The 20,663-nt window shown below is 38.8% G+C and overlaps 1 protein-coding gene and 1 long non-coding RNA gene across 4 annotated transcripts in view; both read left to right on the plus strand.

Moving 5' to 3' along the window:
- The window catches only part of gigyf1a (GRB10 interacting GYF protein 1a), a 28,549-nt gene extending 14,639 nt beyond the window's left edge, over window positions 1–13,910 (plus strand). The window contains exons 3-25 of one of the 3 annotated variants that reach the window (XM_053492459.1): window positions 91–152; window positions 865–994; window positions 2,666–2,761; window positions 3,046–3,160; window positions 4,427–4,535; window positions 4,954–5,150; window positions 5,285–5,499; window positions 5,640–5,760; window positions 6,037–6,210; window positions 6,601–6,746; window positions 6,849–7,008; window positions 7,512–7,678; window positions 8,544–8,647; window positions 9,368–9,468; window positions 9,583–9,656; window positions 9,760–9,894; window positions 10,239–10,421; window positions 10,767–10,933; window positions 11,043–11,206; window positions 11,334–11,494; window positions 11,728–11,775; window positions 13,064–13,208; window positions 13,465–13,910. In XM_053492459.1, the coding sequence (XP_053348434.1) occupies window positions 118–152; window positions 865–994; window positions 2,666–2,761; window positions 3,046–3,160; window positions 4,427–4,535; window positions 4,954–5,150; window positions 5,285–5,499; window positions 5,640–5,760; window positions 6,037–6,210; window positions 6,601–6,746; window positions 6,849–7,008; window positions 7,512–7,678; window positions 8,544–8,647; window positions 9,368–9,468; window positions 9,583–9,656; window positions 9,760–9,894; window positions 10,239–10,421; window positions 10,767–10,933; window positions 11,043–11,206; window positions 11,334–11,494; window positions 11,728–11,775; window positions 13,064–13,208; window positions 13,465–13,532 (3,015 nt within the window). In that variant the 5' untranslated portion in view covers window positions 91–117 and the 3' untranslated portion in view covers window positions 13,533–13,910. The remainder of the gene's footprint in view (window positions 1–90; window positions 153–864; window positions 995–2,665; window positions 2,762–3,045; window positions 3,161–4,426; window positions 4,536–4,953; window positions 5,151–5,284; window positions 5,500–5,639; window positions 5,761–6,036; window positions 6,211–6,600; window positions 6,747–6,848; window positions 7,009–7,511; window positions 7,679–8,543; window positions 8,648–9,367; window positions 9,469–9,582; window positions 9,657–9,759; window positions 9,895–10,238; window positions 10,422–10,766; window positions 10,934–11,042; window positions 11,207–11,333; window positions 11,495–11,727; window positions 11,776–13,063; window positions 13,209–13,464) is intronic. The other 2 variants (XM_053492467.1, XM_053492473.1) reach the window with 2 other exon arrangements.
- An 890-nt stretch (window positions 13,911–14,800) lies between these two features.
- Window positions 14,801–18,200, plus strand: LOC128518998 (uncharacterized). The gene is made up of 2 exons (XR_008357802.1): window positions 14,801–16,792; window positions 16,889–18,200. It is a non-coding gene; the product is annotated as an uncharacterized LOC128518998 (long non-coding RNA).
- Window positions 18,201–20,663: the final 2,463 nt, after the last annotated feature.

Consider the following 20,663-nt stretch of genomic DNA (forward strand, 5'->3'; position numbering starts at 1 on the left):
TATACAACATCTACCGAAAGGTGCATTTAGCTTGTCAACATCTCATTGCTGGTTTGTGTGCATTTTTGTTTTCTTTCTGGTTTTCAATAGATTCAGCTCCGAGAGGAAGGGAGGAATATGACAGCAGAGACACTCACTTTCGGCCCAGAATGGTAAAATTTAGAAATAACGTTCACTGCTCAACTTCTTCCTCTCTCTCTTCTTTTTTTTTTTCTATTTCCTCATTCTGTGATTTTTTTTTTTTTCCTTTCCTTTTTTTGTCCTCCCCCTTGTTCCTTCATAAATACTTCAATTAATTTTCACTTCTCATTTCTGTTAACTATTTATACACTATTATAATGGTTTAACTGTGACCATTGATCACTCGGCATGAATCAAGTCTTGTACTCGTTCTCTTTGTTGCTCACTTTCACTGTTGTGCTCTCTTTGTCGTACAAGCTTTAGCTGTCTGACGCTTGGGCTCTCTCTCTTATTCACTGTTGTACTCCTTCTCTCTGTTCCTCCCCCTCTCTGATTCTTGCTTTAGAGCATTGTAAATGTTTATACAGAGATTAGACAGTAAGGTGTGGCCTGTTTTCTGGTGCTAGGCCGCCTCTTTTGGGCCAAGGACTGCTGTTTGCATAGTTGATCGCCAGCCAGCATAAGATTATTCTTGTTTTTGACATGTGCAGTGCAGAGCTAATGTGCTTTTTCTAAAGCTTTTTGAAGAAGATGTGTGTGTAAAATGATTGGCTTCAAACTAATGGGTTTCTGAGTGAACCTTCATGATGTGGAATTTCTACATCCCGGAATTTCTACAAATGTTATTTCCTTAAACTTGTTCTTACTCCTTTCTTCTTTACTTTCGTTCCACCTTACCCCCAGGCTCCGTGCACTTTCCAGTGGAGGCAGTGTGACTTCCCCTCCTCCCTCTCCCGCTATGCCAAAGTACAAGCTGGCCGAATATCGCTACGGCCGAGAGGAAATGTTAGCACTTTATATCAAAGACAACAAGGTGAGCAGCTTCCCAACATTCTGCAATTACTGAATTACTTTCAGATTCGCAACAGAGGCTTTTAAATGCAGCTTAAGCTAATTAAAGTTTAAGCATAAAACATTTATTTTTAGTAGAGGATCTTGAGGGATCACTGACTCTGTGCAGATGTGAATTTTTGGGTCCAGTTAAAGCTTCAGTTGCAGTGAAAAATTTCACTCTGCATTATTTTGCATTTGTGACTCAATAGTGGATTTAGTGGAAGCATGTGCAAGAAGTGAGATTTTTTTTTTTTTTCAGCTGTGTTTATATAGACTACAGATTTCAATGTTGAGGTACTGTCAAATCTGCCTTTATGCTCACGTAATATTAAATGTATTAACATTATAAAACAGTGCTGTTAATTCATAAATTTTTTGGTCAGAAGAGTATTAATTTCCAACAGAGCAGTTGTGACAGTAGTGCTGGCTGAAAGGCAAATTACAGCTTTGTATTAATATACTCTTATTGATTTATGTAAGCATTCACTGGTTGTAAATTCTGGACCAATATTAATGTTTAGTATTAAAATTTGACTGATTGCCTATAGACATTTTATTTAACATGTATAAACTGAATAGGTTCCCCCTTGCACACATTGTAACAATCATAGGCTTAATAATGTAGGTATGCAGTAATGCCAAATAACGCCACAAGGTTATTATTTTTTTTACTTTTTTTTTTTTGGTTATGGTAAATTATGGTGCTGTTCTAATTACCCAAAATGCTGAACTTTTTCTCCTGTAATGAACGCTATAGGTTATGATTGTAGTTCTCTATATTTAAGTCTAACATGACATGCCAAATGTAGTAATGTGAATACCGAATTCGTGTGGATGGTATTTTATTGTGTCAGAATGAAGGTAGTGTGGAAATCTCTACACAAGTGTTGGTGACTGACAGCTTATTTGCCAATAGGCTAATGGCAGTTAACAAGGTAAAAAATTGACCGATAAGGATGTACAGCTAATAAATTGGTGCATTCTTAATGGTTTCTATCCTATTCTAACTTGCATCAGTTTGTTTGAGATTTTTTATTTTTTTTCATTTTACAAAAGAAAAAGAAACTGTGATCATGTAAAGCTAAAACTTATGACAAATTGTTGTGGTCTGGGATGTGTAAAGCACCTCAGGGCAAGCTGTGGTAGGAGAATAATTATCTTCATTGTGGTAGTGCATCCTTTGCAGTGTCTTTGTTTATTTATGTCACCATGTGATTTGAGTGACAGAATTGCTGTGTTGGGAGTCTACCAAGGTCCTATCTCAAATATGTACGTTTTATAAAACATAAAAGCTAACAAAAGACCTTGAATATCGAGTACGGCCTGGAGATTATTTCATACCATCTTTGGGACAACCCATCACCTCTAAGTCAATTTGTGTTTGTTGTTACGGCCTCTAAAATTGATTTTCAGGTTCAGATACGTGGGTTTGACCCAACGGTGCATTCCGAACAGTCTAAACATTCCAGGGAGGGCAGTGAGCAGCACTTTGTGGATATGTGCTGTAACGTGCCTAAATGATCTGAGAACAGCCCAAAATGAATCTTAGCAGTTCAGCGACTTAGATTGTCATTATATACTGCATGTTGTTGATGTGAAGTGAGTTTTTCTGAAGTAATGAGTCACTTTTGCCTTTTTTGTGTATATGTAGATCCCAGAGGACATGCAGGATAAGGTGTTTGCTGCTATTCTGCAGGATGAGCCTCAGCAACCATTGGCACTGGTGCCGCTCACTGAGGAAGAACAAGTAAGAAATGTTGACTCACAGTCTTCTTAGTGGTGTCTTTCTTTAAAAAGATGCAGAGAAGGTTAAGCCACTCTGTAACGTAACCTTTTTGTTTAACCAAACACGCGTCTTTATCACTGTCCTTGAAACTGTCCAGTGCAAGAATACAGTTAAATAAAGAGATTAATAAAAAAAAAACTTTTTACTGTTTTCATACTTTATTATTTGTGCTGTGATTATTATTTTTTTTTTTTGTTTGTGTTCCTGGTAGTAACCACATTTCTCCCAAATTTTTTTGCCTCCAGCGGAATTTTTCCATGTCTGTCAACAGTGTGGCTGTGCTGAGGCTTATGGGTAAAGGGGGTGGGGCCGTTCCTGCTAGTATTGCCCGTGGCAGAGGCACTGTAAGAGGTGGCCGAGGTGAGTGAGCAAGGCGGAGGTTTATACTATATGGTTTGAGACTTTGCGTTTAAGAAACACAAGGATAAAAATTACCACTCCAAACATAATGGGGCATTTTTATTCAATCAAACTCTTTAGAGTGAGTAGTTTGCAGTTCACGTTTACAGCTTACATATTAAACTTGTTTTTAAAGTTAATACAAGAGGATTTTTCATCTGAATTACAACTCTAGATTCTTGCAAGCCTATATTTCATTCATTCACTCAAGCACAAAATTTCAGTGTCCCTAGCCTTAAACGAACTGCTCCCAAATGCCCCTATGTGGAAGTACTTTTTTTCCTAGGCAGTATGCAGTGTTTTTAATTTCATTTATTTTTTCCAAAACTCAATCACCATCTGTAGATTATAGCACACTTCACACCCTTCTTGAAGCTTTTCCAACCCATATTTTTGACAGACAAAACAGGCAGGAAAATGTTTTTTCAGTACTTAATGTAATGTATGTATATCAAAGGGACTTTATTCATAATGACATGATCAGCATTTAGCGATATAACGTTAAAAGACCACTGAGGACGAAATAAAGCTAGTCTAACTGCTCATCTGCCCTTTAGCTCTTAAGGAATAGCTGGACTAGAGACAGCTCAATTTTAGCCCTATTTATTTAAAAAGTTTTTTTTGAGAATATCATCTTCAAATCACACACAATGGATCTGTTGCTACTGAGATTTATAAAATTGGTTTAAGAGCTTTCCCATCAATTCTAGGGTGCATATCACTATTCCTCAAAGTTACAATCATGAAGATTTATCTTTGGTATTTTTACAGAATAGCTGAGAAAGCAGCCTGATGTGGAATGTTCAACACACAGATTGCTGTATCGCTCTCAATAGTCTAATTCAAAACACATGCCTGAGCTGTATCTTTTGCGTCTTTTTTTTTTTTGTTGTTGTTGTTGTTTTTTGTCTCCTGGGCAGAGCTAAGAGGACCCCAACCAAGAGAATGTCCCTCCCCCCCCCCCCCTATAGAATATTGTAAATGTCACGTGCAATAGATGCATTCAAAGAGCAGGCTTATAAAGAAAACACTGCCAGGTGTTGTTTTTCTCTTGTTTCTATAGTTGAGACTCTCAAAAAAATTATATCTAAAAGTAGATTTTCACATTTGGTCCCGTTAAATCTCCTGTGCAAATGTTTAAAATTAAGATGCCAAATAAAATAGCAAACATGTTTCTTTGCACTGTGATTTCAAAAACGTTTATGTATAACAATTTGCTGCATGTAGGCAGGGGCCGTGGAGAAAGTGGGTTCTACCAAAGAAGTACTGAGGAAGGAGAGGTGGGCTTCAGCAGGAGCGTTCGAGAGATCCATCGTAGCCAGAGCTGGGACGACCGGTATGGCCATCCTTATCATTTTTATATACAGTTTAGATGGAGAAACAGTATTTAACTTGGAAGTAGCAAATTATTTAGTTTACATGTAAATGTCTTATAATGTAGGGGATTTCTAAATCAGTACAAACTTTTGCGGTATTTTTAGGTAATCTGAAAAGAAAATTATTTGTTTTTGGGCGAACTGAAAGCACAATTATTAGTAAAAAAATTTTTGAATAAACCTTACTTGTAATAGGCCTGATCTGTGTGTCATTCCTAATTGCACTGATGCGTTATAACTGTGGTAAAACTAATCCCACTTGAATAGTGCTTCCGTGTCTAATACATCAGTCTAAATTTAGAAGTGGCATACCACATTCAAGGTCTCAAAGCTTTTTTTTTTTCTTTTTCTGTGTAATCTCTTGTTTCATGTATGTAGGGGTGAGAGGCGTTTTGAAAAGCCTTTGCGTCGGGAGGGGTTGCGTGTTGGCTTTGAGGAAGCGAGCTCTGGGGGAAGGAAGGAGTTCATGCGTTCAGACAGTGACAACTGGCGCACACTTCGAGAGGAGCATGAGCAAGAGGAGGGCGGTGGAGACGCAGGCGGTAGCTGGAGACTGGCTGGCTCGCGTCGAGAAGGTATACGCATACAAATGGACAGACTGATGAAAGGATAACCCAGGCACACAATGATTTGTGTTTCTCACTTGATATCAGCAATGTAGTGCTATTATTAGCCAATTCTCTCATTTTCACCTTTCTGTCTTGAAAAGATGCTCCCCGTTCAGCAGGCTGGCGGGAGCACGGTGAGGTTCGCCGTAGAAAGTTTGACTTTGACTTTCGGGATGGAGGGAGTGAAGGAGGAAGGAGGAGAGCAGGAAGTGAAGGAGGAGAGGAAGAGCGAGACGGACTGCCTGAGTGGTGCACTGATGAAGAAGATGGAGAAATGGGTACCTTTGACTCTTCTGGGGCATTCATGCCTATCAAGGTGTGTTTGATTGTGTGACATTGTAGCAGATCCTAATTTTTGTTTGTGAACAAATCTTTATTCTTTTTTTTTTATTCTTTTCTATCCACCTGTTTTTTCCTCCTCTGACTCTCATTTGAATATTACATGCTCATGTAAAGAAGGGCTCTAAGGATCCTATTCCAGAAGAGGAGTTTGAGTTTCAAGGTCTCGAGGATGAGGATGAGTGTGGTACAGATGGAGAGAAGAAAGATAGCAGTGCTGGAGACAAAGCCGAAAGAGGTATGAAATAGTGGAAAGTTGGTGGATGTGTATAGGATGGTCAAATGTATTGAAACAGGTTGGTCAAATTAATTTTTTTCGCTATACTGTAAGGACATTTGGGTTTAAGATAAAAAAATTAATGAGATGATAGATTGTTCAGCCATTTCCTGAAAATTGCTTATTAATATTACATCACTGCAACAGAAAATAAAAGCTGAAATAATTATTAAACGAGTTAACAACAATCAATATTCACCTTTTCATTTGTTTCTCGTTCCTCCTTTTCCTGGTTAGATGAGACCGACTCTGCAGCTGTGTGCGAGGTAGAGATAAAATCTCTTCCTCCCTCCTCTCCTTCCTCCCTGCCCCTCATTGCTCCTCAGGCTGAGCCTGTGCCTGCTGCTGTCCCCCCTTGTCTGGAGGATCCTCAGCCCGCACCTGCCATGCAAAGCAAGATGCCAAGTGAAGGTAATCAGTGTGCAATTCTATACTTCTTTATTTATTTATTTATTTTATACTCATAAAAGGTCATGTTGCATAGAAATGTACTAGGAATTTGTTTTTCCAGTTTTAGATATGTTGCCAATATTGGTACCATACGTAGCAGGTGATGCCCAGTACTGATCCTGACGTGAAATATTTAGCATTAATAATTGCTGTTTTCTTTAAGTTCTTCAGCTAATCATGTGATACAAAATGATATGTTATGTTATATTATACTTTTGCGCTCTTGTTCTAAATCATTGTGCGTAATTTTGAAAGTAGATCATTTAAAATATAGTTGGTAAGTAAACTATTTCAGTGTGTTGAAAGTAGCATAAAAGATCAAATACATTCTTGTCTGTCTACATGCTGCAGTGTTACCAGAGCCTATGTCTGAGTTGAGTCCTAGTGCCTCCTCCAGTCTGCCTTCATCCCCTCCTTCCTCTTCCTCTGCTGCTATTGACCTCCCACCATCGGGGGGTGATCCCGAGGACGACGAGGGCATGAAGCACTTGCAGCAGGTATCAAAAAAATAACCTATATGTGTGTATAAGCAGTTTTTTATCAACTTTCCTGTTCTTCCTGCTTTAGCTCTGTATTTGCCTGTTTTTGTGTTCACACAGGAGGCAGAGAAAATGGTTGCAGCTCTTCAGGACACATCTCTGGAGGAAGAGTGTTTTACCCAGACGCTGCAGGAGAGCAGAAACACTGCAGCTGCCCTTCCTCTCTCCCACGACTCTGCCATGAAGTGGTTTTACAAAGACCCACAGGGGGAAATTCAGGGTAGGTACTTGTGTGTATTCATGGGCACCTAGCAAACATAAATGTCTTTACAAGTATGCATTACAAGCCATTTTTTTTAACCAAATGTCTTTTAACCTCCAATCCACCAAACTCTATTTGACAAGAATGATTGTGAACTTCCATCTACCAATTTAAGAAGAGGAAACACATTGAATCGAACACATTCAGTTATGTTCAAAGGGAGATTATTAAATGCTACTTTTGAGCTTTTAAAATACACATCTATGTAATGTATATTCAGAAGTGGGTTTTGAGTCAGCTGTTTTTTCTGTTTGAGGTAATATGCCTATTAATATGATTGTGTCAACAAATGGGGTGCATAATTTAGTTTGGGGTACAAAGTGAAGAAAGAGGACTACTTAATGCTTAAATAGTTTTTTTAAGCAGTTTTTGTCACATAACCCTTTTTTAAGTATCTCTAAGCACTTTTTATTTTTAAGAAGGGAACTTGTGCTTTGTGTTTATATCTTGTCACGCTGCAGGCCCCTTTAGCACAGTGGAGATGTGTGAATGGTTCCAGGCAGGCTACTTCAGCATGTCTTTGCTGGTGAAGCGCGGCTGTGACGAGGGCTTCCAGCCTCTGGGAGACGTTATTAAGATGTGGGGGCGGGTGCCCTTTGCACCTGGCCCCTCCCCACCGCCACTGCTGGTGAGTATGCATACTCAAACGTGCCCACAGGTATAAAAACATACTCTCAGTTCTGTTCAAGGGAAAAGCTACATACAATAAGATAAGAGGCCTGGCAGTTGTGGGGTGCTGGTATAAAGGGTAGATGTGGTATGTCTGAGTATTTTCCTCAACGTATTTTATTCCTCTTGCACCAAAAGATTTTGTCAAGTAACAAGTTTTATTAATTTATTCATCATGCATGTCATACTATTTTTTTTTTCTTCATTTATTTATTTTAAATAATGCATCTGTTGATATTTTTTCCACAAGAGAAGTTGGATTTATAGACGGATAGATAGATTTATAAGAGAATGAAATTGATATGTGCGAATATTGCTGAGTGAGGATGAATATTAGCTGATAGACTACAGAAAATTAAGATATGCAATGAGTTCTAGCCATTGAAAAGTGGCAGCAAGGCCAAAGTAAATGGTAAACTGAGGTAGTGCAATTCAATGCAAATAGGGGTACATGATGAGTAAATAAATAACGCATATGGCTTTAAAGGATGATAAAATTATCATCATGTGGAAAGCTTCACCGTAATTAGTTGTATGTTTTTCATTACCATATTTTAACTCTTTAATACCTTAAATCTAGTTAGGCATCCGCAATATGTTTCTGAGAATTTATATCATTTTGAAATTTGTGATTCTAACACTGTAGCAGACCCACTGTTGAAAAATAAATCAACGTTTTCACATTTTAGAATTCACTGTCTTTATGACATGAAAGCGTCTGGGTTTGTAAATGCAATTTAATTTACTATTTTAATCTAATAATCTGTGTTTAATTCGTTTGCATTTTACACTGCATATATTAATTCAAGTGTGTCTATCCTCAGTGTAATCTGGATCAGGACAGGCTGAAGAAGCAGCAGCAAGAGTTGGCCACGGCTGCTCTCTACCAGCAACTGCAACAGCATCAGCTTTTCCAACTCATTAACAGGTCTGTTGAGGCAGAAATGTCTCTTTGCTATAGAAGTGCCTGTTACGATCTTTTTATTTCTTTGGTAGTGTTATCACTTATCTTGTAGTGTAGGCGTAAGGATTGTGGTGTCGCTGACCATTCAGGCAATGTGTTTTAGTTTTGTCTGTGTTTGCCTCATCTTTGTTTGTTTGGAGTAAAGGTCTTGTCAGACTCGTTGGATTTCCCGTTTAGAGATCTCATAAAAGCCTTTTTTTTTTTTTTTTTTTTTTTTTATCGTCACAAGCATCAAATTTGCTACAAGAAGGAAGCACAAATAAAAGCCTTATTTAGGACCACACAAAATGATTGTGGTGCAACATGGTGAATTCTTAAGTAAGACAGGACATTTTGTTTAGAAGCAAAGAACAGGTAGAATTTATGTTAATGTTCTTAGAGCTTTGATTAGATTGTGAAAGACTGGTGTTCAAATTTCAACTCGAACATGGGGAGAAATGCTCATAACATGTCCTGCTACACGTAAAAAATTACAGTTGACAAATATCACCACCACTGAGGTCATTCATATTTGAAGTAAAGAAAACGAGTGGATGACCGGATGGTTTATAAAGACATTTATTTAAGTTGTTTCAATTGCTTCTAGTGCGATATTGGTGATATGGGAAGCATAAACTTGTTTTTCACTTGCCACTGTCATGTTTGTTACTCATGCATATATGTACTCTTCAACTCTTTGTGTAGATGCGGAGAGCAGGGTATGATGCCTTCAATGAACAGATCAATGTCAGTGCCAGATACAGGGTCCATGTGGGACATGCATACCTCAGCCTCACAGCCGACAGGTAAACACATATTGTATTGTAGTTCACTAAACTTTGTTGCCCTAATGTTCATACTTTCAGCACATTATTATTTTAAATTTGCTCTTGATTTATGTTTCTCTCTCTCTCTCATAGGTGGTGAGGCCAGTCTATGGGACTTAACAATGAATTCTTCAACTCAGGGTCCAACTCTTGAACAGCTTCAGAAGGTGAGCACACCGCCCACTGCAGACTGAACAGCCTTAATAACATGAGTGTACTGACTTCAATGTCCTTTATGTTCAACTAACATGGTTTCTGTCTATGGCTCAGCTCCAGGAGAGAAGAGAGGCTGAACTCAGGGCTAAGCGGGAAGAGGAAGAGAGAAAAAGACGGGATGAAAAAAGGAGACAGCAGCAGGAGGAACAGAAGAGGAGAGATGAGGAAGAGCTCTTCAGGCGCAAACAGGTGAGGATTGTCTACAATCTAATGCAGTAGTGCTGGTGATGTTGAGGTGGAAAGAAAGAGTTACACTCCCATGGAGATGTTGGATCTATTTTTACTCATATAATGTCAATAACTTTAGGGTTTGGCCGGGGGTACATTGAAACAGGTTTTAGAAGTCCAGTTTGTTTAGAAGTAACTTCAGTCTGTCGTTCAACATGTTTGATGTGACTTGTTGAAATTCACACACAAAATTGTACCCTGGCCAAATCTGAATAAGATTTTTTAAATGCAAGGCTAAGACAACATAGATAATGTGTTCAGGTGAGGATTTCATTTCTCTTTGTGCCTGTCCCTGCCTACTGCAGCAGGAGTTGCTGATGAAGTTACTACAGCAGACCCCACGTCAGGGGGCAGCCAGTACTGGCTCAGGCTGGAGCACAGGCCCAGTCCCTGGACTCGGGAAGCAGGGCAAGTCCATCAACACGCTGGATATTCAACAGGACTCGGAGAGACTCTACAAACAGCAACAAAGAGCCCAACAGCAGAGAGTAAGTCAATTTATACTCTCACTTTATTATGTTTTCTCTGTAGCTTCAAATAAAAGCAACTTTAAAGCAAATTTACTAAGTAAATTGCAACTACATTTACACAAACATTATTGTGTGACCAATATTAATCAGAAGCTCTCTAGTGGTTGTTGTCATATTTTTATGACAATTTGACAATATCTGATTGATGAATTAATACATTAATTGACAAATTCCTTTGAATTACATTTGATTTTATAAACTACATCGGGACATCAAGCTTTAATGTGGTAGCTTATATACAGAAAAATTTTGACGGATGTAATGCGTTTAATTTCAGCTTACATTTTGCCTTGTTCTTTACAGTGGGCTTCAGAGGGTCTCTGGGGCTCTGCTGGCATAGATGGTAAGGCACCTGGTGGCAGCAGTCCCTCAGGCGGGAGCATGGGGGTTTGGGATGAGGCCCTAAAAAACCAGAGCTCCCTCCGTAGCGGCATAGGCCTGAAGAACAGTCGCAGTAGCCCCTCCCTCAGGTACTACACTCATTCACATATCTCCACCCCCAGATGGGCCGGATCATATTCAACATACCATTATTGGATCATTCCGTGGAAAGCATTTCTCATAAATTTCTCTCATTAGTGATCAGTACATAATGATGAATCGCCGCAAACGGACTGAGGACGAGGAGCGTTTACTGAAGCTCTTGCAGGGGATGAAGGCTCAGGACGGCTTTACCACATGGTGCGAGCAGATGCTGCATGCCCTTAACACCTCTGCCAACAACTCCAACTCCTCCCTGGATGGTAAACACCCAGTTTTCCTTGTTTTTGTTTACCTTTTATTTCATTATTTTTGGTTTTATGGCTAGCTGTGTGTTGTGTGTTTTTGTTGTGTGTGAAGTTTGTTTTTCTTTTTTTTCTTGTCTCTCAGTGGCCACGATTGTGGCATATTTAAAGGAGGTGGAGTCGCCGTATGAGGTGCTGGACTTCATCCGCTCCTATCTGGGCGACACTGTGGAAGCCAAAGAGTTTGCCAAGCAGTTTCTGGAGCGCCGTGCCAAACAGAAAGCCAACCATCAGAGGCAGCAGCAGGTGTGTGTGAGGGTTACGTAAGAAAAGAAATGAGGCTAACCTTATGAGTTAATGTTCTCTTATCAAGTCTATGTTAAATCAAGAATTGCTAGGACCTTTAAAAGGATATAAATGTGATTACAATGAATTGCAAAAACAGTCATTTAAATTTAATGCTTATTTTCCACTAATTTTGAATTAATTGTGGATTGATCACACATCTGTTAGATAAAGTTTTATCTCCTCCTTTCCAGCTATCTAAGGAGGTCGGTGGACTGACCATGAACAGCTTTCCTCTACAGGTAAAAAATCCTCACAATAAACGGATCATAAATTACTAGATTGGAGTGAGTTCTGTACAAAATCTAAACATAAGGCATTTGTGATTGGAGTAACTTTCTCATTAGCTCTTTAATTTGAGCATAGTGTTGATATTAATGTTAAAAATTTTTTACAAATGTTTAATACAGCAAATAAATGACTGCACATTTGGATATACTTGCATTCACAATGTTTAAAACATACTTGAAAATATGTTGTTACATGACCTGTAATATAATGAATGGACTAATATTCTCTTTATTGATCTTATAGCTGTATATTTGCAAAGAAAAAAAAGTCAGCCATGTGTAATAGCGTTATATATAAATATTTTTCTTTTGTTATTTACGAGGTCATTGTGCAAAGTCAACCTGAAGAACAAATGTATGCTTTCAGCGCAAATAATGCCATTCTTTCAAAATTGTGTACATGATTTATTATTTAATTTACTTATTTCCTTTTCACATTTATGTTGCTTAACCCGATCATGACAACACACTGGAAACACTAACACGGTCACAGTTTTTTGTCAAGGTTAAAAAGCATTTTAGCATTGCTTACCAATATCTTTAAAATGCAATTTTGGTAAGTGTTGTAATGGATGTTTTGGAACCTTACTCCAAAAATACTCCCTTATTTTATTCATCACTACCAAGCCTCTGTCACAAACTGTCTAAAGGGCCGACCCGCCCCATCTTGTCACGTTTTAGTGCTCGATTTCCCAGTAGGTACGCTGTCAGTAAAAGAGCTGAATGGCACAAAAAAACCTTCTGATGACACGCAGGAAAAAGTGCAGTGTTACTCTTTTTAGGTTCCGGGGATGGTTCTGAGGAAGAAATTGCCAACGAGAGTAAAAAAAAAATGTTTGTAAGCGGTATATGACAAACAAAGCTCATTTATCATTTTACTGTTTCCAATTTAAGCATCCATATGCAGGCTTTTTATCTCAAGAGTTTTCTTAAGTGCTGAAGGACCCTGCTATAACCTTAGCTCAACTTAATTAACCACCTTACACTCGCACCAAATCAGGGTGAAGGAGGCCTGTTGTGTCCTCTGGTGATGCTAGGCGTATGTTCGTATATTAAAGTGATGTAGCCTACGCATCTTTTCAGCTTAAAAATTTCTACCCTTAACGTTCTGTTTTAAGATAATTTTCAAATGAAATGTTTGAGCGCAGCTGATGCATCTGTAGCCAAGGATAAATCTTGTATGTATGTAATCAGGTGATGTCTAGATCTTTTCATTCTCACTTTCTTCTTGTCTATCCAGGATTCCATGAGGGGTATGAATCCTGCTGCTTTGCAGTCCATGTTTCAGGCAGTTCATTCTGGGAAAGGAGGGATGGGCTATGATCAGGCAGGGAAACTGAAGAAGAAACAGCCCATGATGCTGCACTCCGATCCAAGCATCTTGGGTACACACATGCTTGCATCTTTTTACAGTTCAAAATTCTAGTTTATTTAAGTAAAATGTACTTTGCAGGTCAATTATGAGTAAACTAGTTTTACTCATAGTAGGTGTTTACTCAGTAGGTGTGTTAAGGTTTGGAATTTTTGCAGTGTGATGATCCAGTGTAAATATTGTATGGTAAGGCATTATTTACAGTGTTAATCAAAAACAACAACCACACTAGTCCTTTGTGATTTCACTGATTGTGTGTTTGTGTGTAGGTTACTCATTCCATGGTGCAGGGGATCGGATGAGCATGAGTGAGATGGAGATGGTGGAGGATTACTGAGTCCACAGCAATAGCTACCTGAGGCCTTTTTCCGCGGGTCCAACTAATCAGACTCCGCAAGTCCAATGTGCACTGCTGGGGATTGGGGGGAGGGGGGTTAAGAGCCAGGATAAACAGAGAGGGATGTGTCTGTGTGTTTGGAGGGGAAACTGCAGCTATAGTATAAAGTGGGTGTAAATAGAGTAGTGGTACTCCTTTTACATTGGTTACAGCTCCAGGATTCCCCTGCAAGTGGTGTGGTTGGGGGGGAAAGGGGTGATGTTTGGGGGTTAATTAATTTCTGGCACTTACACAATAAGCACCTTATTCACACTAATGCACTTTATGAAGGTGGTATATTGATAGGGTTATGTTTTTTTTTTTTTTTTTTTTTTTTTTTTTTTAAAAGAAGGTTTTACATGTTATAATATGTGGTATGGATTCAGAAATATTTCCACATAGTGTGTGTGTGTGTGTGTGTGTGTGTGTGTGTGTGTGTATGAAAGATCATCTAAAACTGGACATTGAGGTGATTTGAGAGATTGGATGACCGTCCTGTTTGTTCAAATCGTATCAGAAAAAGACGAATTTCTCTTTGAAGACAAACACTGTTTTTTTTTTTTTTTCTTTATTAAAAAAGTTTCTATAAAAAGCTATATAAAATAAGATTTTTTTTTCTCATGAAACTTGAAGATTTGCACTTGTATAAAAAAAATGACAAAATGACAAAAAAAAAATGGGTTCGGATATGTTATGGAGAATAATATTTTTGTGCGCGTGTGACTGAGTGAGTGGGTGTGTTTTGTTTAAAGCATACCAGTCTGCACAATTTTTTTTTTTTTTTTTTTTTTTGCATTGCTTACCAAGGTGTATAAAATGACAAGATGCCATTTTTTGATTTATTTTTACTCCCATCAAGCAAATTAGAATTTTGTGCTTCATAAGTGAAAGTGTGCGCTTGCGTGCGTGTGGTATATTTGCAGCATGTTTGTCTTTGACTGAGGTTGACAGAGCAATGGCACAACCCATCCATTTTTTTTTTTTTTTTGACATTTCCTCATCCCCAGATGGATAGAAAGCTCTAGATGCAACCAGAAAAAGCTTTAGCTTTTTTTTATACAGCGCACTGCATGCAACCATGTTTTGTTGTTGTTGTTGTTGTTGTTGTTCTTTTACCTTCTCTTCTTCTGTCCACCACCTGTATCAGTGCCTCTAGTAGGCTTATGGGCCAAGTCCTGAGGTTATTTGTGTAGGTGTGCATTTGAGTCTGTGTGCGTGCATGAGAGTGAGTGTTTCTGTCCACACATGTGCCTAAGAACTTAAAAGGGCGAGTGATTGAAGTTCATTGCTGCCATTGAGACATTATTTTTTTGGGGGTGTATCTTGGTAAAGACCCCACTCCCATGCTTACAAACCAAGAGCTTTGTGCGTTGTGCACACCATTTTCTGTAGATCTTCAAGTGTAGCCTGGGGATGGTCCATTAACAGGATTGTCCACTTTTTTGGGGGATGTGGTTCACATTGCCTTGTTGTCCACTCTCTTACTCCTGAGCAAGTGACTGACTGGCATAAATCGATCCCATCAAACTGTGCAAGTGCACAAAAAAGTGCACAAAAATGTTCATATAATGTTACTTGTTTGTTGTTGACTCTGTTATGGCATATATGTATCTCTAATATACACCTATACACAAGTTAAAAGTATTTGGACTTCAAACAAGCACTTGGGGCTGCTACTTTTTTTTATTATTTTTGAAATGATTTTCCTGTAGTTTTTAGTTTCATTGCCACCATGTGAAGTGTGTTGTGTCTTTTTACAAAAAAATATTGAATGTATTCCAAAAAAGGTGAAAAATCAAAAAACAGTGAAGCCGGATTTGTTTTTTCTTTTATAATTCAACGCAAACATGGAAGTGTAGTCAGACTTGGGAATGGAGCGAAAGGCAACTTTTTCAAAAACCTGTTCAGCAAGCAGGTGGAGGATCAAGCTGACTACCACCAGAAGACACTGCCTCTACAATCCTGTTCATATGGACATTATGACTATGATGATGAGAGAGAAAAAAATATATATATATTCCATACTGGAGTTTTGGTTGTTTACAGAAAAACACTTGGACTTTGATGGGTGTGCATTTCCCTTTTTTGGAGGGTTGGATTTAGAAACATTTGGGGAGGCGGTGCTGTAATCACATGACAGCTCTTCCCACTCCCTTGTTGTGAAATGGGTGCGGCATACAGAAAGTCTCCATACTTGTGACTTTGGGGATTGGGTGCTGAGACAAGCAGTTTATTACAAAGCTGACCATATTTTGTTTACTGAATTTTTGTTTTGTTTACTTTTTGCCTGTTTTTTATTTTTTTCACAGTGGATTTAAATACTTTTTCATCCAGAGGAAAAAAAAGTGTTCCTGGGGAGGGTAAAAAATCAAAAACAGCACAGACCATTTTTTTTCGGTACCTTGAAATGATGCACGAATGATGCGATTGTTGATGCTTTAAGAGCTTTCTTCCCCAGAATATCTAGAACTGGCCTCTTAAGTTTGAATTATTTCTCTCTTTTTTTTGCTTTTAAAAAGTTTAAAGACAGTACAAAGATGGACATGTCTTTGACGTGTTGGAAAGTACAGAAGAACATGAGGGACATTCATGACCTCAACTCTGTCCTCATAACCTGGGGACTGTATTTAGCCTTTCTGTTTCCATGTGGGCGAAGGGAGTATCCCAGCAGTTGATGTCTGATAACGAGAGAACGATCACTGCCTCGATGCTCTCACTATGCACTTTTAACACACTCAAAACTGTGAGGAACCTGTGAGGACACGTAGACAAAGACAGAGGGTGCTGTTGAAGCTTTGGCTCCAGCTAAAGCCCCTCCAGTGAGAATCTAAACAGGCATGTTGTTCCCTCCTTTTGGACATGTATATAAGTAATGCTGTGGGTTTTTCTTTTGTCTTCTTAACTCAGCAATTCTTTGGACTGAACATAATCTTCATCACACACCAATGAAGTAGGCTAATAAGACATCAGACATTTTGAATGTTAAAAACGTTTTACTCCACGTTCTGCCTTTTGGAGATTTCCTGTGGATGCACTCAAAGCAGGAAAGGACATTTATAAATTGCTTGTTCCTGGCTGACGAACAGAGACTGTTTCTGTGGATTCTGCATTTGACTGAGGAGTAAACAAGTATTGGAGGAGATGAACAGAGCTTCTGCACAGCTATGGCGTCATTTCAGCGCGAAGTTGCCTGTGACACTACCAGCAGAACTGTCTGTCCGGTAATGGCACTAATATAAATAGACATTTATGTAAGGAAAACTCATATTTCATTGCTTTCATGTCGAACCCTTGTGTCTGTTTGGCTTATTTTGCAGGCCGATATACCAGAGCTTCGGCAAGGACAGTGGCTGGCTTTTCCTTTTTTTTTTTTTTCTTTTCCTCCTAATCTCATCTTTTTCCTCTCTTTCTCCCGGAGGAAGACCACAGACCCTACCTGCTCTTAGATGTCACCTCCTTTCCTGAATGGTGTGAAGTGACTGAACTGATAGGAGTGTGATCTACCTCCATGGCTTTCTGGCTTCCTCAATAGGTGATCAACTTCATCGTTGTGTGCCTAAGCAAAGAGCGGGATACTGGAACTCTGGATTTATTACTCAACACCTGTACAGACTATTAAAGCCCTTATTGCATACATGGCTAACACAAACATACATTGAGGTCTGCTGAGCACACATGCAAGCCGGATCATCATCCAGTATCAAACACAAACTTCCCTTCCCTCAGCTGCTGTCTTCATTAAATTGTATTCAAAAACAGACTTTCATACTCCTGGCTACCCTAAACTTTATATGCTATTACTGCTTTTCTCTGTTGTGTTCCCCCCCCCCCCCCCCCCCTTTAGTACATGCCTTAACTGTACAGATAAGACTGTACTTTAAAAAAAAAAAAAAAAAGAAAAGAAAGTGTTTAACCTGTTTAGTTAACCTGAATTTTTTTCCATGTTTATTTCTGAACTAAACGAGTCATTAACTTGATCCAGAGCTTTGGCTGAGGATTAAGCTTGGTGTGTGATCTAAAAATACCATCAGGCCTAAATTAACATAGAAAAACTCATTCTTTCAGTTTAGATAGAATCTGGCTAGGTCTAACTAAATAGTTTAAGGCTTTTTTATGTTACAGAAAACACAACATGGTGAAAAATTAAGGTGTTGTTTTAAAGACATGTAGATTGAATTGATGAGTGAATTATGTAGTGGAATTAACTGAAATTACTGTCTAACTTTTGTGGCCCTTTTTTGGTAATTTTTGTCAAGGCTTTGAGCTGCATGCAAATTTAACAGCGTCTCATTGCTATTAAATTAAGTCATGCCATAATGATTTCTCTGACAGAATGGTTCTGATTTGTAATGGCTATGGAAATAATTGGAGTTCTTACATGCATGATGTCCTTTAAGGGTGATTAATTAAATAGAGGATGATCAGAACAATGGATAACTAAGCCGGAGTTGTCCTGTTTGTAAAAGATGTATCCTTAAGGACAAAAGTTGGAGATACACGTACCCATGTTAGCTGTGGGTTTAATCATAATTTGTCAGAAAAAAATAAGACTATCCTCTGGGGGGGGAAAAAAAGTTAATACCTACAGGAAAAGCTATTTTTCAGCTCCCATAGTTATAGTAAAAAAGGGAGAAAATCAGTATTGAGTTAAGATCTCATTGTCTTCACATCATTTGCATGTAACTTGTAATGGAGGTGATGCAGTGAACCATTTGCCTACTCTCATTCTACTTGTTAAGTTTGTCTTGTAGCTAAACTTTTGAAATCAGATATAACGGTAAAATCTTGATAAGAATAAAATAACATGCAGATTAATGAGAGTGTAAATAGTTTGGGTTTTTGTTTGAAAATATGAGTACTTAATAAATGATATTCAATAAGAACATCTTGTTTTATTGTGTTCTCTCTCAAAAACACTTTTGCCTGTTCAGAATTTTGGTAAATCTATCTTGTATAAAAAGCTGGTATGTATTAAAAATTGATAATTATATACTAATGCAAGCGGTTACATAAATGATCAGAATCATTGTATTTTGTCCGTTTTCGGACAACATGAAACTGCATACGCCTATCGGCCATAACATTAAAGGCAGTGGCAGGTGAAGAACATTGATTCTTATTACTATGGCACCAGTCAAGGTTCATGTATACGTATATTGGATAGTACAGTCCGTTCTTTAAGTTGGTGTGTAAGAAGCAGACAAAAGGGCAAGTTTAAGGGTCTGAGCGACTTTGACAAGTACCAGATTGTAATGGCTAGAGAAAAAAGGCTAGTCCATCTGGTACTGTTTCACTGAAGAGCTACTGTTGTACAATCTGCTTAAAAAGTTATTGCTGGCTGTGGTTGAAATGACACATTGCATCACAGCTTGTTGTATATGAGGCTGTGTAACTGCAGGCTGGTCAAAGTGCCCATGCAGATCCCTGTGCACCACTGAAAGCGCCTGCATGTGAGCATCAGATCTGGACCAATGAGCAATAAAAGCAGGTGGCCTGGTCTGATGAATCATGTTTTCTTTTACATCCGGTGGACAGCTGTGTGTGCATCGCTTACCTAAGGAAGAGCCTTTACCAGGGTGCACTATGTGAGGAAGGCAAGCTGGTAGAGCCTCTGGATGTTCTGCTGGAAAACGTTGGGTCTCAACTAAGTGCACACCTTGGTGACAAACTTATTTCATAATGTCAGTGATTTTATTTAGCAGAATAATGCTCCCTGCAACAATGCAAAAGCTGTTCAGGAGTGCATCTATTATATCTATCTATATAACTTCAGACATGGCACCTTTTGTGACATGATTAAAACTATTTGAACAGGCAGTCTTAAATTCATCCTGCTTCATTATGATCATGGTTGAAGTGGCGTGAGGGCCAGTGCCATTGTTTCCAGGAACAATCAGCGAGTTGAATGCCTAATTCTTAAAAATCAGCCATAACTTGTTGCCTATACATATCTGTTGTCTATTTGCAAAACAGTTGCAGTTCATCTTTCTGTGGCAAAAATGTACAGTTATTCACACACACACACACACACACACACCACTTACAGGACCACAAGTAACTCAGCTAGACGTTATTGTTACATCTCTGTACAGTTCTGTCCTCGCGCCAAGTAATTTCCACATTTCGTCCATTAGAGGAGTTCCTAAGAGGCCAGCATTTTAGATTCAAGCAGGTAGTCTGATCATGGGTCTGGCTTACTGAGAAAACGTTGTGCCTTAATAGTATCCAAGCACTTTTGAAAATCTGATGTTGAGAAAAATGTATCAGATTGTTGGTGGTTCCAGCCCCAGCACCTTCAGGAAGCTGCCCTTAAGCCCTTGACTGGGGTCCTTAACTCTGTCTGCTCCAGGGGTGCTGTATCATGGTTCACCCTGTGCTCTGACCCTAGCTTCCAAACTGGGATACAGTGCTTTGCTTGCAAGAGTATTCATACTCCTTGAACTTTTTAGGGGATTTTGTGTTATAGACCAACACAAAGTGGCTCATAATTAGGAAGTGGAAAAAATATTTTGTTTATACCCCGACCTAGAATCCAGTGGACCTAATTGCCTTCAGAAGTCACCTGGTTAGTTCTGTAAATAGCCTATACCTGTGTGTAATTTAATATCAGTATAAATACAGCTGTTCTGTGAAGCACTAAGAGGTTTGTTAGAACACATTAGTAAAGAAATAGCATCATGAAGCCCAATGAACACACCAGACTGGTCAGGGATAAAATTGTTGATGAGTTTAAAGCAGGATTCAGTTGTAAGAAAATAATCCCAAATTTTGATCAAGCCATTAACTGAAAATGGAAAGAGTATGACAACTGGAAACTTTCCACAACATGGCGCCCACCTAAACTGACAGGCCAGGCAAGATGAGCATTAATCAGAGAAGCAGTAAAGAGGCCCATGGTCCACTAGATAGATCCACAGCTCAGGTGGGAGAATCTGTCCACAGGACAACTTTTAATGGTGCACTCTACAAATCTGTCCTTTATGGAAGAGTGGCAAGAAGAAAGCTATTGTTGAACGAAAGTCATAAGACGTCCCGTTTGCAGTTTGCGACAAGCCATGTGGGGAACACAGCAAACATGTGAAAGAAGGTGCT

The sequence above is a fragment of the Clarias gariepinus genome, chromosome 1 (genome assembly GCF_024256425.1).
Source record: "Clarias gariepinus isolate MV-2021 ecotype Netherlands chromosome 1, CGAR_prim_01v2, whole genome shotgun sequence".
In the NCBI taxonomy this organism is placed as follows: domain Eukaryota; kingdom Metazoa; phylum Chordata; class Actinopteri; order Siluriformes; family Clariidae; genus Clarias; species Clarias gariepinus.